The 17,109-nt window shown below is 28.6% G+C and overlaps 1 protein-coding gene and 1 pseudogene across 1 annotated transcript in view; one reads left to right on the forward strand and one right to left on the reverse strand.

The window, feature by feature from the left end:
• Positions 1-468: 468 nt before the first annotated feature.
• On the reverse strand, positions 469-4,959 carry LOC149894079 (uncharacterized; annotated as a pseudogene).
• A 6,105-nt stretch (positions 4,960-11,064) lies between these two features.
• LOC145193000 (uncharacterized) overlaps positions 11,065-17,109 on the forward strand; it is an 87,368-nt gene continuing 81,323 nt past the window's right edge. The window contains exons 1-2 of the mRNA XM_090070615.1: positions 11,065-11,086; positions 15,803-15,928. Of these exons, the coding sequence (XP_089926741.1) occupies positions 15,808-15,928 (121 nt within the window). The 5' untranslated portion in view covers positions 11,065-11,086; positions 15,803-15,807. The remainder of the gene's footprint in view (positions 11,087-15,802; positions 15,929-17,109) is intronic.

Consider the following 17,109-nt stretch of genomic DNA (forward strand, 5'->3'; position numbering starts at 1 on the left):
TTGAACTTTAAAAAAAGTCCTTTACAAGAATTTGGTCAATGTGGCAAACTATTACGGAGTTATAGAATGCTATGCATGCAAATTTTGGCAGCAGTAGGGATTTTTTTCCGGTTTCGCAGAGACATTTTTAAAACACTTTGCGTCATGTTTTGTAAGCTTTGGAGGTCTTCCACTTCGAACTTTATCCTCAAGAGATCCCGTGTTATTAAATTTTTTTATAATTTTTTTAATGGTTGCCCTTGAATATTTTGTTTTTTGGACAATTTGTCGTTGAGAATAACTTTTTTCATGAAAGACGATAACTTTTTTACGTTTTAGTAGAAGAAAAATTCACCCATTTTACCACTTTGATAACAATAAACATAATAATACAAAAGAAAAAAAAACAAAAAAACTTAAATTGAAAAAAGTTTTGCTCTTAGAAAAACAAAAAATAATATTAAACATACAGTATCTATGGAATATCTTTTAAACTATACCACCATCTAATATAAAGCCTTCACAGCAATAAATAAAATGCAATAGCAAGCTAAAAACAAGTGAGCTGATACGAATTGGGTTCAGATCAGCATATAATAAAAATAAACACGTTAGATATCTGAATACAAAAAAACTATTTAAAATTTTGATAAATATTGCTTTTTCCTGTTAAAATAGTGTTTAGTAGTGTTTAAAATAAAATATTGTTTTACATAAAAAGATATTCAGAAGCTATTTAATTTTTGTTAATCATAATATGTTAAAAAACATAAGCTTTAATAAGTGGGCTAAAACTTATTTACAGTGTATATATATATATATATATATATATATATATATATATATATATATATATATATATATATATATATATATATATATATATATATATATATGTATATATATATATATATATATGTATATATATAGTATATATATATATACATATATACAGTATATATATATATATATATATATATATATATATATATATATATATATATATATATATATATATATATATATATATATATATATATATATACTGTATATATATATATATATATATATATATATATATATATATATATATATATATATATATATATAAATATATATCGTATATCATATCATATCATATTATAAAAATATTTTTCATTAATTTTTGAATAAGATAACTTTTTTAACAGCTTCCTAAGCTTTACTCAGGTGATAAAGAAGTATTTTTGCATTTTTTTCTGAAATAACTTTAGTCAGTGAAAAAATGGTTATCAGTTATAGCTGAGTCAAACATCTGAGAAGTTTGTTCATTAAATATTTTTATATTCAAATATTTATTAATACATTAAGAACTTTTTTTAAGTTGTTTTTACATTGATTTATATCTTAAACTGGGAGTGAGACCTATAACTTTTTTTGCAAATTATTCATATAAATGAACTTTACCATCCAAAAACTGATCATTAGAATTGGAGTTCTTCAATCTTTGTTGGTAGGTACTGTTGCCAGAACTTCCTTCACATCCCCATTTGCTTATTCATGTATGTGACAATTTAGAGGGTTCATTTTTGAGAAATTGACTTTGTGTTTCCATAAACTTTCAGTTGTTTTATTCATTATGGCTTAAAGTTTAACTGAAGCCCGCGTTTCTGAGACAGAAATAAAGTCTACTTCTGGGTAACACAATACTTTGGATTTGCTTAAATTATGGTAAGACAGAAATACCTAATGTCCTGCTTTCAGATACCACTCTCTTGTTTGTTTATAAGAGTGACAAGAACACTTGGAATCTACATAATAAGCTAATGCTTCATCGCTACTTAATTGTCTGCCGCCACAAATCACATCAAAATATTTTCTTCGCTTCAGTGTTGCTGTACTTTTTCTTATAAAAGTAGCTACGCTTCTTTGACCCGATAAACGATGTGCTGTTTCAGCAGCTGTGGTTAATTTACTGGCACTCCACAATTACTCTAAGACTCTAAGACTACTGCTCTAAGTCTTTTGGTTTTTATAGGAGTTTTCAAATTTTTTTTTGGGCCAACCTTGAGGCTGACTTCCTTCAGATGTCGTAGAAGCACAGGACCGATGCAAACTTATCTTAAATTCTAAATTATTGCCCTCAAGCCAACTTTAATTTTTGTTAAAAAAATTATCAATTGTTTTATTGGCTGCATTCCATTTTTCTAAATATTTAGTGATTATGCTTGTAATTTTTAATTGTATTTTTTTATTTTCAAATAATTCCTATTTTGTAATAGAATACCCTCGGTCTGAAAAAAGTTATACAAAAATTAAACGGCCAGACCAGGGCAGCTAAATGTTTATATCTAAACACCTAAGACTTGTGGTTATTCTATATAAAAAAATTAGCTTAAATATTTGTTGATAAAATTAGTTACATGCTTTGAAAAATAAAAAACAAATTCCAATTTTAATACAGTGTTTTTAAATTCTACAAGGCACTAGTTATGCCACTTATTTGAATTAAATTTTCAATAAAATAACAAGTACATACCCTCTAAAGTAAAATTCATCACAATAAATTACTCACAATAAATTTCCGTAACCTATTGCTAAACTGCAAAATTGCAACTTACTTGATTGCAAAAACGTGTTTTTAACTGTTGAATAATTAACGCTTAAGTGTCACTCTAGCGTTAATATATTTGGAATTTTTCTCAAGGGAGTGTTCAGAAGTATCATGGGAAATAGGGATACTAAAAAAAATAAAATTTCAAAAAAACGCGAATACACAACAAGCTAAATTTGGGGCAAATATAAAATAAATACGATTACAAAAAAAAAAATCATAAATATTGAGATTTACCTTGTGCTCAAGCGTCAAAAACCCCCTTAAAATGCCCCAAATAGTACTCTCGTAGCAAGGCTTTGAGCACAAGGTAAATCTTAATATTTTTCTTTTTTTTTTTTTTAATGTGCTCATAATAATCTATACTTTTTTATAGTTCTTTAAATTGAAAAATTTAATAGTTCTTTAAATTGAAAACGATTTTATGTAAAAAAACGAAAATATGCGCATTTAACAAAAGAATGCGCAATAATTCGTACTTATTTTTTTTTTTTTATGTTCACATTGTTTGGTTTTCATTTTATTTGTATTTAGCTTTTTAGAAAAACATTTTTTTATAGGATGATTGAATGATACAAAGTTAAATTAGGTGCAACTTGTATCTTTAAAAAATATTTTTTTAACATAAATACTAAAGTTCAAGCTTTCTTCTGAATTTTGGAGTGTAAGGTAAGTAGACCCTTTGTGATTCTTTTCTTGCTTATAACTTTGTTTTTTTTTTCTTGGTTAATAAAGATTAACTGCCTGATGCCTTAAAAATTGAGCGAACTTTGTCCACAGGAATATGTCTATTTTGTTTTTCTTCCTCGTCTCTGTAGCGGTGAACAAATTGTTGCATCATTCCAATTGTTCTTTCAGCGTGGTCGTTTCCCTGCTAGCACACAACGTTGAAAAAACGTTGAAATAACGTTGATCGACGTTGATCAACGTTGTTTCAACGTTGTTACAACGTTGTTTCAACGTTGTGTGCTTGCTGGGTTACACAAACAATATTTTTTGCAAAATTTAAAAATGATTTATATGTTGATTGCATGTGCCAATACTGAGGTGGCAAGGTCAGCCAATCATCAATTCGTTGATCTTTTATTCCGATCATATCAAACATTAACCAGGAGAGCTCATCAACCAAAGAAGCTAAGCTAGGAATTTGCTGATGAATATTAAGTTCAATTTTCAACAATTTTTCTATATCTTTTTTTTTTGCTTATTTTCTGTTTTAAAGTAACATGACTTAAGTTTTGGAAATGATAATATTGCAGCAGCAATTTTTTTATTTTCTTCGAGTGCAACACCATCATCCAGCAAGGCTAAAGGAATCAGAGTTGAGTCAAGATACCATGAATGTTCAAATAAAGAATTCAACACAGCATCAATAGCAAATGGTTCTGCACATACTGCTTTATACTGATGCATTTGATAAGTAGCAGTTACATCCATAAATAGAAGCTTTGATTGTATCATTTGATTGCAGATACCACTTTGCATAAAAACAAGCTATAAATTCAGTTATTACCTTAATATATTCTCTATTTTTTTGAATAAAATCAATTTGAGTTGAAAGAATTTGCATTTTTAAATAATATATAGATTTCCCAAAAAGTCTTGCATGATGAACTGCTCCAGTTTTTCGAATTTTAATGATAGAAGGAGAAAGATAGCTGACCACTAGCTCTGCAAGTTCTTTTCTATCTTCCCTTACAATATTGTTTCTCAATAAGTAAGATCTACAATACTCAAGAGATTCTGTAGCAGCTTTTTCAACAACAGTTCCTTTAATTTCTTCCCAACCAAATTTTACTAACATAGATGGGTTGTACTCAAAATTAGGCTGCTCAAACAAATTTTTGAAATGTTTAAACAAAGGGTTATCGGGGGCCGTAGTTTTTTCATTTGTTATAGTCTCACAAAAGTGTGTGATTCTCAACTTAGAAACATGATGTCTGCAAGCTAAAAGAATTAGATATTTATTTCAGTCAGTAGATATACTTATTAAAGATCCTTTATGTATTCCTGTATTACTTGATGTGGTATCAAAACAAAAAAATCCAATCTTTGATTCGAGATTTTCATTACACCATTGTACTGATCTTCTCCAGATAAAGAGGGTAATGGCGTAACTCCGAGAAGATGGGACTGATTATCAATAGTTGCCAGAACAGCAAGCCTATCATGCTTTAATTTTTTTCCATTACTAATTTCAAAAAGTATCTTTCCGTCAAAATGTATAATGCATAGGTAGGGAGAAGCTTGGATGCTAAGTTCGACATCTTCTTTAGCAATAACTGCCATTTCATGAGCTGTTTGTTTCATCTTTCTAGATGCTGTTGACCTACTGCAATTTACATTTGTAAGATCAACCCCAGAACTATCAAGGATTGCAGCAGTAACTTTTGACAAACGTTTGGAGAAATATCAGTAATTGTGGCAATTAAAGCAACATTACCAGAAATAATATCTTTTGGGATCTCAGCTTTTATAAAACTACTTGACTCTATAGAACATAAATATCCTGGTTCAAAATCGGAATCAAAGGATGAATCTTTGCTGGTGTCCGTACCAAATTCTAACTCTGAGCTTATTTCTATTGATTTAACAGCATTTTTTTATAGATGGATTTCTCTTTCTTGTATTCTCCGAAATCTAAACAGCATACATTATAAAATAAAAATTAATGTACCCAAAATAAAAACCAATGAAAAATTGGAAAAGTGTGAGCAATGATAGGAGAGTTTTTAAATTCAGAAAAAAGGTTTATAATATGGATTTATTTCATTATATATATATATATATATATATATATATATATATATATATATATATATATATATATATATATATATATATATATATATATATATATATATATATATGTATGTATATATATGTATATGTATATATATATATATATATATATATATATATATATATATATATATATTTATATATATATATATACATATATATAATGTATAATACCCTCTCGCTATATTTTTTGTCTTCAGGCCCTAGAAATAACTTCTGTTGTGTTCTTGATTGTATAAAAAATCTAGGTCCTCTTTCCTATCTAGGTCTGATCTATTTTTGTCCTTCTTTATCCAGTTTTGTAAGTCAGCTTTTCCAGCCCAAAATATTTTTCCCAGCCCCTTTTTAAAGTCTTGTTGCTTTTTTAATTCTAAAAGCGACCTCCTGCGAATGTTTTTTTTTCAAATTCAAATATTTTTTGTTCAACTTATTCAGCTTTTGTATCAAGTTATTATCTGATTGAAGAGGGAATCCAGCTTTAAGCCAGGGACCCTTGATTTTGCTTAGAATACACCTACAATGCAGTTCAACACATTTCTCGTATTTTCTCTCTTTTTTTACCGAGCATGCAATTATCATTGACTTTTTTGATGTTTTAGAAAGCGTCGACTTATTAAAAGCTATGTGTTGTAAAATATCTAACCCAGTTGGCAGTTGATCAACTAAAGTTAATAACAAAAATATTCAGGTGGAGTTTGCTCTTGTACAACGTGAAATCTTATAGTCATAAGATTTTACATTATAAACTATAATCTTATATCCTAAACAAGATATTTAAAATTAAAAAAAGCTCAAAACAAATTCGTTACTTGGTATTGCTGTTTTCACTTTTTCAATAATAAAATGCTTGTATTTTTTCGTTTTTATATTCGCTTATATTCGCTTTTCATTGCCACTTTTAAAAAGTTTCTTACTTTTATTTGTACTTGAAACTTCCATTTTTTGTTATAATTTTTAAAACTATTTTAAAAGAAATGATATTCACTAACTTCAAAATATGAGATGAAACTAAAATGTTTACTGCAGAATTTCGCAATATACATTAATGTTAATTTACAATTGTCAGTTTTTTCTTTTTACAAGTTTTAGACAGGTAATAAAATTGTTTATTAAGTGAGAACAAAAGAAAAATGCAAACAAAGTACACAAATCAAATAACAAAAGAAACATTAATAATTAATAAACCAAACAATGAGAAATATGACTTATTGCGCATTCTTTTGTTAAATGCGCATATTTTCGTTTTTTTGCATAAAATCGTTTTCAATTTAAAGAACTATTAAGAATAATCCCTGATATACATCAATTTAAAAAATTTGCTTAAAAAAAGTATGCATTAGAAATGTTTAGAATGTCTTTCGTTTAACGAACTTTTCTAACCAATCAGCAGATACAGCTGAAAGTTTAAACGATTGCAGAATTTTTATCAAGTATGTTTGCTTTTTGTTTAATAAAAAAAAACTGTAAAATGATATCGACTTAATTTTTTTTATTTATTAAAGAAAAAGTAATTACCTTTAAAATGAATATGAACATATTATAAAAATTTTAATATTTATTTAGAAAAAAACAATTACAAAAAATCAGAAGGAAAAATAAGAAGCACAAAAATTTAAACGAATTGCAACATTCGAACAAAAAATGAAAAAAAAAACAAAATCAATATTTAAAGTGTCTTCCTTTGTTTTTATAGCAAAGATAAACTCGTTTATGCATTGATTCAAATAATTTCATGCACATCACGCGAGGTACCAGCCAGTACTCATTCAAAAGTTGCTTCAAATGCTGAGTTGATTGAATATCATGGTATGTCAGTTGATTGTCGATCCAAGAACAAATATTTTCAATTGGGTTGAGATCTGGTAATCAAGGGCACCAGGGCATCGCATTGGACTTTTTTTTCAAAAAATACTCTTTGATTGAGTGAGCTGTGTGAGCTGAAGCCCCGTCTTGTTGAAAGATGAGTTGCTTGCTTCTGCCATACAAGTGTCTAATTGATGGATTTAAACACGTTTCCAATGTGTTCTTGTAGGTGTGTTGATTAATTTCGCCTTCGTACAGCTGACAAAAGCCAATCATCAGATACAGATACCTTTGTGAGAAAAACATCCCCAGATGTTTGCCTTGTTGACGATGTTGCAAAAACCTGTCTGAATATTTCTCAGTTGCAAATCTTTTGACATAGATTCTTCCCTTGCGGTTTACGACTTGAAAATTAGATTCATCACTCCAAATAACCTTTGCCCACTGTTCTACAGACCAATCCAGCCTTTTCTTTGGACCACGCTCGTTGTTTACGTTTATCCGTGATTGAAAGAATAGGTTTTCTAGCAGCTAGGTACGTTCCAATACCTTTGTCCAACAATATTTGTCTCACGAGGTCTCTGCTAACTTTTGGATTCTTTTTTGACTCGTTGAAGATTTGTGGTTTTTGTAGCTGAGTCTGGGGTTTTCTCTGCTATTCTGAATATACCATTTTTATCACGGTTGCTGAGTTTGGATCGTCTCCCAGTACCCGGCATGTCGGAGACGTCCTTGGTAAGTTCCCAGGTTTTGATGGTTTTTCTAACGCAATATTCAGAAACGTGAAGTATTTTGTCTATTTGAACGTTTGTGTGATTTTTTGTCCACGCCATACCAATAACTTGCCACTTAATCTCACTAGAAACTGATTTTCGACACATTTGCACGCAATTGAAATTAATTTGAAATTTACAATGTTTCAAAAAGATTTTACAATTTTTCAAGTTGATGATGTTGTGATGAACTTTTTGATTGTAAACTACTCATTTTAACTTTATTTCTCCGGATTTCTTAATTAATTAGCAAATAATTGATCCTAAATAAAATCGTTTAAACTTTTGTGATACCTCTTAATTTGTATCACCTACCTTTTAATGAAATTTTTGAGTAAACAGTGATGAGTCGAAACCTACTTTTTTTTTTTATTCTATTAACAAATAACCTATTTACCATATTGGAAAAAAAAAATTATTTGATATCTATTTCCGTTAGATTTTTATTCAAGAAAAAACCGAAGAATAGATCTAAAAATTCTGTAATCGTTTAAACTTTCGTGAATAGCTGTATGTTAAATAACTATAATAAATACGTTAAATGTGTAACAAATACAAGAAATATTTATGAAAAGATATATTAAATAATTTAACAAATAAAATAAAATTTTCTTTTAAAATATGAAACGTAGAAAAATATGAGCGTGGATTATCGAAATATAAAATTTTAAAGAAATTTGTCATTTCTATTGCAACAGCAATTAAAATGAGTTGATATTTTAAATTCTAATTTTATTCTAATCAAGCTTTTCCCTTTGTTTTAAGTTGACCTTATAACGACAAAGATTTTTTCAATATTAATGTGCCTTAAATTTGTAATTTTGTTTTATTCCCATTTGACCAAGAAATATCAATTTTAAAAAGATCAGTTTTTAGGTTTTAACAAAAAGATGGCGTCAGAAATACAACTTTAAGTTGTAATTTAAGACGAAGAGATGTTGCTCTTTCGACCATAATATTAGAAATGGGAAAAAAAGTATTATGTGATCTAAGAATGGCTTTTTCTTTTTAGATTATTACATATTTAGATTATTCCGGCGTAAAATGAGCTTGACAAACAAAAAAAAAAACAAGAAATTTTTTTATTTATTGTCAATGGAAATTCAGTTGGTTAAGCGAGACTTCTTATTTGTGTATTTTTTTTTTGATGATAGTAACTGAAAAGCAAGAGTTAAAATTTCTGAGGCTGTTGCGACACTATAAACTAATATCTACAGTAGTGTTTCCCAACCTTTTATTTGTGCCCCACTAAAACCATTCTCAAACTCTCATGTCATCCATTGTAATATACTTCCTTTTTTAAATTTTAAAAACTGAATTGTTCTCTGAAAGAACTTGAATTATGACGTTGATGTAAACATTCGAAAGAGAGCGCTGCTAATCAAAATTAAAAAGCGCGATTTCGGGCGAGTAGTGGATATGCAAAAAAACTCTCATCAGAGCTCCTGAATGGCAGTTTTCGTGAGTTTTGCAGCATAAGGTCTGGCGTTGTCTTATTGCTAGATCAGTTCAAAAGGACTATTTACTCGTTTTTGTTGAGTAGCTAGTTGTCTGGACTGTTAGCTATAGACTTCTGCATTACCTAATTGATTCCTATCAAACAAATCCCAATCAAGGATGCTCTCCATTTCCCGCCATACACAGAGCATAATTTGGCATAGTTTTATGTTGATTTTGCTTGACACACGGTGTCGCTTGCTCATTTATGTTTACCCATTCATTTTTTACATCTCCAGTGCCAAAGAGTAATAAAAAGGGCTTATGTTGTTAAGCAGCCAGTGATGCCTAGCAAGCAGAGAAGCAACAATGGCAACCCTCTGATTTTTGTTGCATTTGGCTCAGTTATTGCGGGACCCAAGCACCAAGCTTCTGGACTTTTGCAATAGAATCAAGATAATTGAGCACTGTCTGTCGAGAACAGCCAATTTATTCAGCCAGCTCTCAAGTTGTTTGGCGATTTTGTTCTTAGAGAAGGGTTTTCCCATCTCACTTCATCAAATTTCACAGGGCTCTCAGACTTAAGAGAATCTTATAGCTCAAACTGATTTTTTTTGGATCGATTAAACCATTTACGAGCTGTTTTTCAACCATGAAGCCTTCTCCATAAACTGAACAGATGTTTTTGGCGACTTGAGCAGCATTGGGTTCAGCTGGATTGTAATTTTACAGGAAAAAAAGAAGGTAACGGAGATATTTTTTTGTCGACTTTGAGTTCTATAAATCTGGATCTATTAAAGTAAGTTTTAAAAAGCAGAAATATCAGGGATCCAAAAAATATGAAAGAACAAACGAAAAGCTAAAAAATTAAGCGAGCCCAATTTCAAGTCAGTAGTTTTTACAAATTTTTTTTATATAAATAAAAGAACTGCACGAATTTATTGGACAACCTAATACTGTGATTTTATAATTTAAAATGAATATTTGCGCCCCATAAAAATTCACATTTTCCTCGCCACAAAATAAACATTTTAACAAACTAAACAACTTAGATGTTACTTTTAATTTTAATTCTCTCCATTTGATCGAATTGCACCATAATAATTGTTAGGAAAATTACAACGTAGGAGAAGCTTGAAACATATTTAGTAAAATATTTGAAATAAAGTTTAACTCTGCTCAAGGTTTTTCGGTTCTTACAAGTTTTTTAAGTTTACACTTAAATTAAGACTGTTACGTTTGTTTACGTCCTCCTTATTTGTTTAATCATAAATACCTTCGGTTGTCTCACTGTTGGTCTACGGATCGCTGATGGAAATATCATTACAATGAAAAATTTTTGAAGAGCAACAAATGAAGAATACTAAAGCTTTTTAATTGATTTTATGATATCCTTAAACTTTTTTGAAAACACTCTCTCTAAATGATGAACCTCACTCTATCTAAATGATAAACCTTACTCTCTCAAAATGATTTTATCTTCTTATTTTAAGCCTACTCCTTTATTTTTTGTTTCTTTATTTTTGGATGTCTGACACTTTTCTTTTGCAGGGATTGCTTACATCAAGTCTTTGATGATATATGTTTGTTTTAAAAACCTTTGTTTGTTTTAAGAATTGGTTTGTTTTAAAAACCTTTGTTTGTTTTAAAAATTTGCTTGTTTTAAAAACCTTTCGCAGTAAAAGTAGATTTGCGAAAGGTAATGGTATTTTTTTTCGAATCTTTTTTAAAAGATCAAAATGGGTAATGGCTACTAAGCGTATACAGATTACACTCAATAAATTTAGTCAAATCTGTAGCAACCATTATAAACTAGATGATTTTAAGAGCCAAATAAAAAGAAAAAAGAAGTTGGGCCTTTCATATTTGGTATTGATGTTTTCTTGAAAAGTAAGAGCAATAACAAAAAGACTAAACTTCTTAACGATAAATGCAATGGTTAAAAACAATAAACTTATGGTGAGCGAGTATTTGGTATTAGCAATAAATTATTTTCATTGAGTTTCTGTTTTTTTTTTTTTTTTCCCTTTATGAAAAAGATGTGATAATCTAATTAGCTGATAATATAATTATATATTATATAATAATATAGTAACCTAATATGAGGGATGAAAAAAAACACGATATAACTGAGATGTTAGAGCTCGGAGATACCATATTTACAGAAAAGAAAAGGTTATTACAGGGAAAGTAAATTAAACGATAAAAGCTTGTTAAGTGATAAAAATCAAAGTTCAGAATTTATAGGAATTGGATTATAAGAATAGGCTGGGACAAATCTGGGACCAATTTCTCCGAAAATGTGAAGAACATCATGACGTGCCATTAAGTACAATTCAAAAAAGTGATAAAAACCAGGCTGCATTGCACGTCATAAACTACTACAAAACAAGTTTTTTTAATGTTTTATTATCATTTTTTATTGTTTTATGCTTTTTTAGTTGTGAATGCTGCCATGACATCATATAAGTGTATAGTTCAAAAATCAAAATATTGAAAAACTAGAACCAAATTGGGATAATTTCTATAAGATGTGGGTAAAAATGTTTGTTAGCATAATGTAATATCAATGTGTTGATGAACCTCTAGTTTGCTTGTTAACGCCCAAAATGTTAAAGATGTACCACTTTGGAATGTAACTCAACCCTTCTTAAATGTTCAATAAAAACAGAAAAAATTGTGTAAAGTCGGTCAAAACCACGGTATTTTTATTTTAAAATATGAAAGAACCTGGTTGGTGTTTTTAGATATTAAAGTTTAAAAGATTAAATTATTTGTTTTCACTCATTATGACTGTATGTCAAACTAGGTTTTGTTTTACTTTATGTGAATCACAGTGAATTCCAGTAAAGCAGCGCTCTAAGAATCAAATTTTTATTTTATGTTAGTTACTTGTTGTAAATGTTTCATTAAAGAATCAAAAAGTTTGCATTTGAGTATTCTCTCACATCGATCATTTTTTCTAGCAAATATTTAAAGCGCAATTGTATAAAGTCAACTCTGTTTATCTCATTCTTGTTACAATAAAATTACTTAAGTAGTATGGATCATCGAGCTGAAACAGAATCGTTTGCAGCTTTAAGTTGAGTTAATTAACTCATAAGTTGATTAATTGTTAATGCGTTAATTAATGCGTTAATTAACTCATGCGTTAATGCATATGCGTTAATTAATGCATATGCGTTGATTTCGGTGTATGCCCGCCCTGTCCCTAGGAACCTGCACAGTGCTTAGTTAGTTACTGACTAAATGTCTCCATTAACTTGCGACCTGAGTTTATCTATAGCAGATTTAGATAAGTAAGAGGTCCTTTTATAAACTTGAACTAAAGTTGCAGTTACTACACCAGAACTTTTGTCTTTCAGGGCTTTATTTTGAAAATTGTTCAAAATAATTTATAATAATTTTGAACGATTTTCAAAATAAAGCCCTGAATCCCCCTAATGCGTTTATTGTTTAAGCATATGTGCCCGTACCTGCGCAATTTTAAATTTATAATTTAAAATTGCGCAGGTACGGGCACATATGCTTAAACAATAAACGCATTAGGGGGAGCTTAAGGTTGACATGAAACGTGAGAACATTCAAGAATGTTAAAAAATGCACACATTTTTTAAACAGAAAACAGTTTGTGTGCTCTTATGTATGCAAATGTGCACGCTGTGATATGTCAACAGCGCTCATCTAGAATCACCTTTAGAGTCAACTTCTATTATCTTTACAAATTCATGCTAGAACCCGCTGATCGCACCAGTGTAAAACTTATGAAACCCACAAATAAAAGCCTCAACACTTGAATTGTAGTAATCGCTTTAAATAACTGTAGAAAACTGCAGTTTTACCTAGATGGTTGAAGTTAGTGAACAGATTGAAATACTCATAATGGTCCTTTCGGGGCCACCAATTTTGTATTTTTAATTTTTTCCTAGCCTTTATATTTTCTCATTTATGGACATTGTGGTCAACATATACTTACTCAAATACCATTAACTGGTAGTAGATGTAAAATGGAGGCTAAGGGCTGTTGGACCCTTCGGTTCATTGACGCAAAACCCCATTTTAAATCAACTATTTCGATGTTTTTTACGACATATGAATCTTGTTTGTAATAGAAAATAATTCTTTCTTACAATTTTCAGAAGATATCAGATATCAGATATCAGATAAACTAGATTCTAGTTTCGATTTCACCCTCTTAGAGCCTTGATAAATAACATCGTTTCGCTTAAATTAAACGCGTGTTCGCCATCTAATCTGTCACTTAAGTATCACTTGACACAAGAATTTTGGGAGTAATTAAAATATAAATAAATGATTTTGTCAGTGCAGTATAAGGCTTCAGACTCTTAACATTCTTTTGCTTGAGAAAGACAAACTGTCGAATAGGTAGAAATCTAGTTTAAACAAATATTGCTTTCTGTTGACTGGAGTTTTACTGATTTGAGAAGGTTTTCCCAAACAGGGTTTGATTTTATTAAATTTAATTTTTGAATTTAATTTTTTTTTTTCTGATTATTTAATGAATATTATTAAGAATTTCACATTTAAACGTTCTTAAGCTTTGAACATTTAGAGAAAAAAAATTTATACCAAACCAATATCTCATTTGAAACTAAGCAACTTAAAACTGATTTACTGATATCCAGACCAGAAAACATCATACCTTTAAGTTCATTCTGAATACAATTCCTGACAACAATCTAAAAAATATTTATAAAAATTCAAAGCATTGTTGACACCCAAGAAAATAATAATACACTACACAATCTTACTTACCTTAACATGATATCAGCAAGTTCTCTCTTATAACCAGGAACCATAATTATATAAGATTCTTGAATTGAATCTTTTCCTTTTTCTTTGCCTTTTTATTGTGTAGATTTTTTAAAATATTGAAAATACAAGTGGGCTGTTGAATGCACATGACACTGTTGTAGTATGAAAATACTATGATGACAGGTATAATATTATCATACCAAGGACAGAAGTAAGCATACTCATTGATTCTTCAGAACAAATTAATAGAGAAATTTAAAAATGCAATTTAACTGATAGTTTTTGTTTTTAAAACATTTGTAATATTTCCTCTATGAAATTTGTTCAGTTTCAAGATCAACATAGTTTACATATGCAAACCTTCTCCACTCTAATGATTAAGTAAAGTATTCTTCAACATGACATCATTTTCCCCCTGTCATTGCTGAATAATAATGAATAAAGTGAAAACTTCTTTATTAGTCATCTTTTTTTTTTAAATTGAATAAATATTGATTATTCAGTTTATTCAATCAAAATGTTATTATTTTGATTGAATAAGTTAAATTTAAAGTATTTTATATGTTTAGACATAATTATTATTAGCTGGTATAAAGTTATAAAATTACTGAAATAAATTTGTGATGCTTCATATTCTTTATATTATTTTTTTTTCAATGCATAAGTGCTATTTTGATAAAATCCATTAAAATTATTTTTCAAAAATAAAATAATTTATGAATATAAATTTGCCACATACTATATTCATTTGCTGTTTTAAACTCTAAAAGAGATCTATTTTAATAAACTTGAGAAATTTCAATTTATTTTGCAAAACTTAAAGAAACCTGTACTTTATTACTGATGGAAAAACCAAAAACCAATCTTTAACAGTTTATTTTTAGGGAGGAGTTGTTTTTAGGAATTGAAATGGGACTTATCAATCAATTTTATATATTTATGTATTAGTTTAAAGTTTTTTTAAAGTAACAAAGATAGAGTTTGCTAGGGATTTTGTTGTAAATGTAATAACACATTTAGAAACCATAACTTTCACAAGTGATTTACTTACTGAAATTAAAGTGAATATAATAAGTTTATTACTAAATGTTTCAAGAGCTAGTCTCCTAAGACTTTTTGATTTGCAACTAAATTCCTTCTCTTTTTTTTTGAGGAAAGTCCTGATCTATCCTTTTCACAGGACAAATTGCAAGTAACTAACCAACTATATTTTAGTTTGAGAGAGTTTTTCATGAAAACCATTTTTTGTAAACATGTCATTTCTTTGTTACATAATTGATAATTTTTGATTTAGTGTTTAAAAGAAAAGAAGTTTTTTATTGATTGAAGTTTTCTTAAAGAAACACTCTCTGCTTGTTTTTATTACATTAAGTAGCAAATAACAGTAATACAGTAGCAATCTAATACAAATACTCATTTACATAACATTCATTTACAGGAAATTATAAACAGTTTTTTTGTTTAAACATCATTAAAAGTTATTATCTGTTGCATTTAACTTCATTCTCATTTATGTTTGTCACCTTTTCATTTTAAGTTTATTTCAGGTTTTGTTGTTTTAGTGAGTCTTTATATAAAAGTAATTTAAACAACTTAAAATGTAATATTTTACAGAACACTATTGCTTTTGGCACTCTAGGTTCTATGGGTAACAGCTGTTGCAGTAAAACAAAGAATGAACTAGCTATTGTTGGCACCCAAGAACTTCAAAATACACAACACAATGATACTGACATTTTATCAGCAAGTTCTTTGGATCATGAAGGTAAAAGAAATGCTTAAGAATTTTATTTTACTATTAAAAAAATTTTAGTTTTTATGACAAAATAGTTCTAAAACTTGTTTTAGGTTTTCAGTTTTCACCATCTTTTATTTTTAACAAATAGTGACCTTTTTTTTTATGATTCTAACCTATAAAATGAGCAAGTGTGTCTAAATAACAGAGCACTGTCAATATTCTAATAATGTATAAAATATATTGTTGAAAATACAAGCAGCCTGTGATGAACTGTATTAAATATATTCATATTAAATATTTTGCATGCTTTTATATGCATCTATGTGTATGTATGTGTTTATTTATATGTTATGTATATATCTGTGTATATGTGAAAATTGGATATTATGTATTCTTGTATTTCATATAATGTTATGTAATTTACTAGTTTCAATTTTTCAAACAACTTTCATTGTTACTTAAGTTTAACACATGAATGAAGTTTTCTCTGTGTTCTGAAAAAAATACTACTACTAAGAATTTAAAGCTATTCGATTGTAATTCTCCCTTAAAAATTGATTTGAATAGTTTTAGTGTACTAACATATTTCCTTATGTAAAAAAACAAAAAAAAAAAAGTTGCATAAGTTAAAGTTTTCTTCAGTTGATGAGAAATTTTACTTACAGACTGTGATGTCATAAAAAGACAACAAAATGCGGACCAAGCGGAGCTATAAATAAACACGTGGCGTTTTCTTAAAGATATAATAATATATATTGATAGATGTTAAAGGTTGATATTAAGAAGCAGAATATATTATGTATCACAAAATCTGAGTATTTGTTAACAACACAACAATGGCGCTACGAGTAGGATCTGATTTAACCTTAGATGATCCAGACAATGCAGAAGCCTGGATTAGATGCTTTTCAGCTACTGCACGATCAAAAAAACTAACAGATGAGGCAAACGGTAATCGCGAAATAGCTGATTTATTTCTGTCAAAAGCAGGTATTGATGCAATTAAAAAGATTTCACTTATGGTATATCCGGAAGAATTAGAAAGGATGATCGTAATTTAGTCAGTAAAATTCTTAAAATTAGTCCTCCTAAGGATAAAAAGGAACTTGAGTCTTTCATAGGATTAGTAAACTTTTATGGTCGACACATTGAAAAGTATGCTGAAAAAATGTTACCGTTAAATAATTTAAGGAAGAAAGGAGTTATAT

Source organism: Hydra viridissima, unplaced genomic scaffold, assembly GCF_058129835.1.
Source record: "Hydra viridissima isolate aposymbiotic clone 2 unplaced genomic scaffold, HvirCarnegie_v1 scaffold_1, whole genome shotgun sequence".
NCBI classification, from domain to species: Eukaryota; Metazoa; Cnidaria; class Hydrozoa; order Anthoathecata; family Hydridae; genus Hydra; species Hydra viridissima.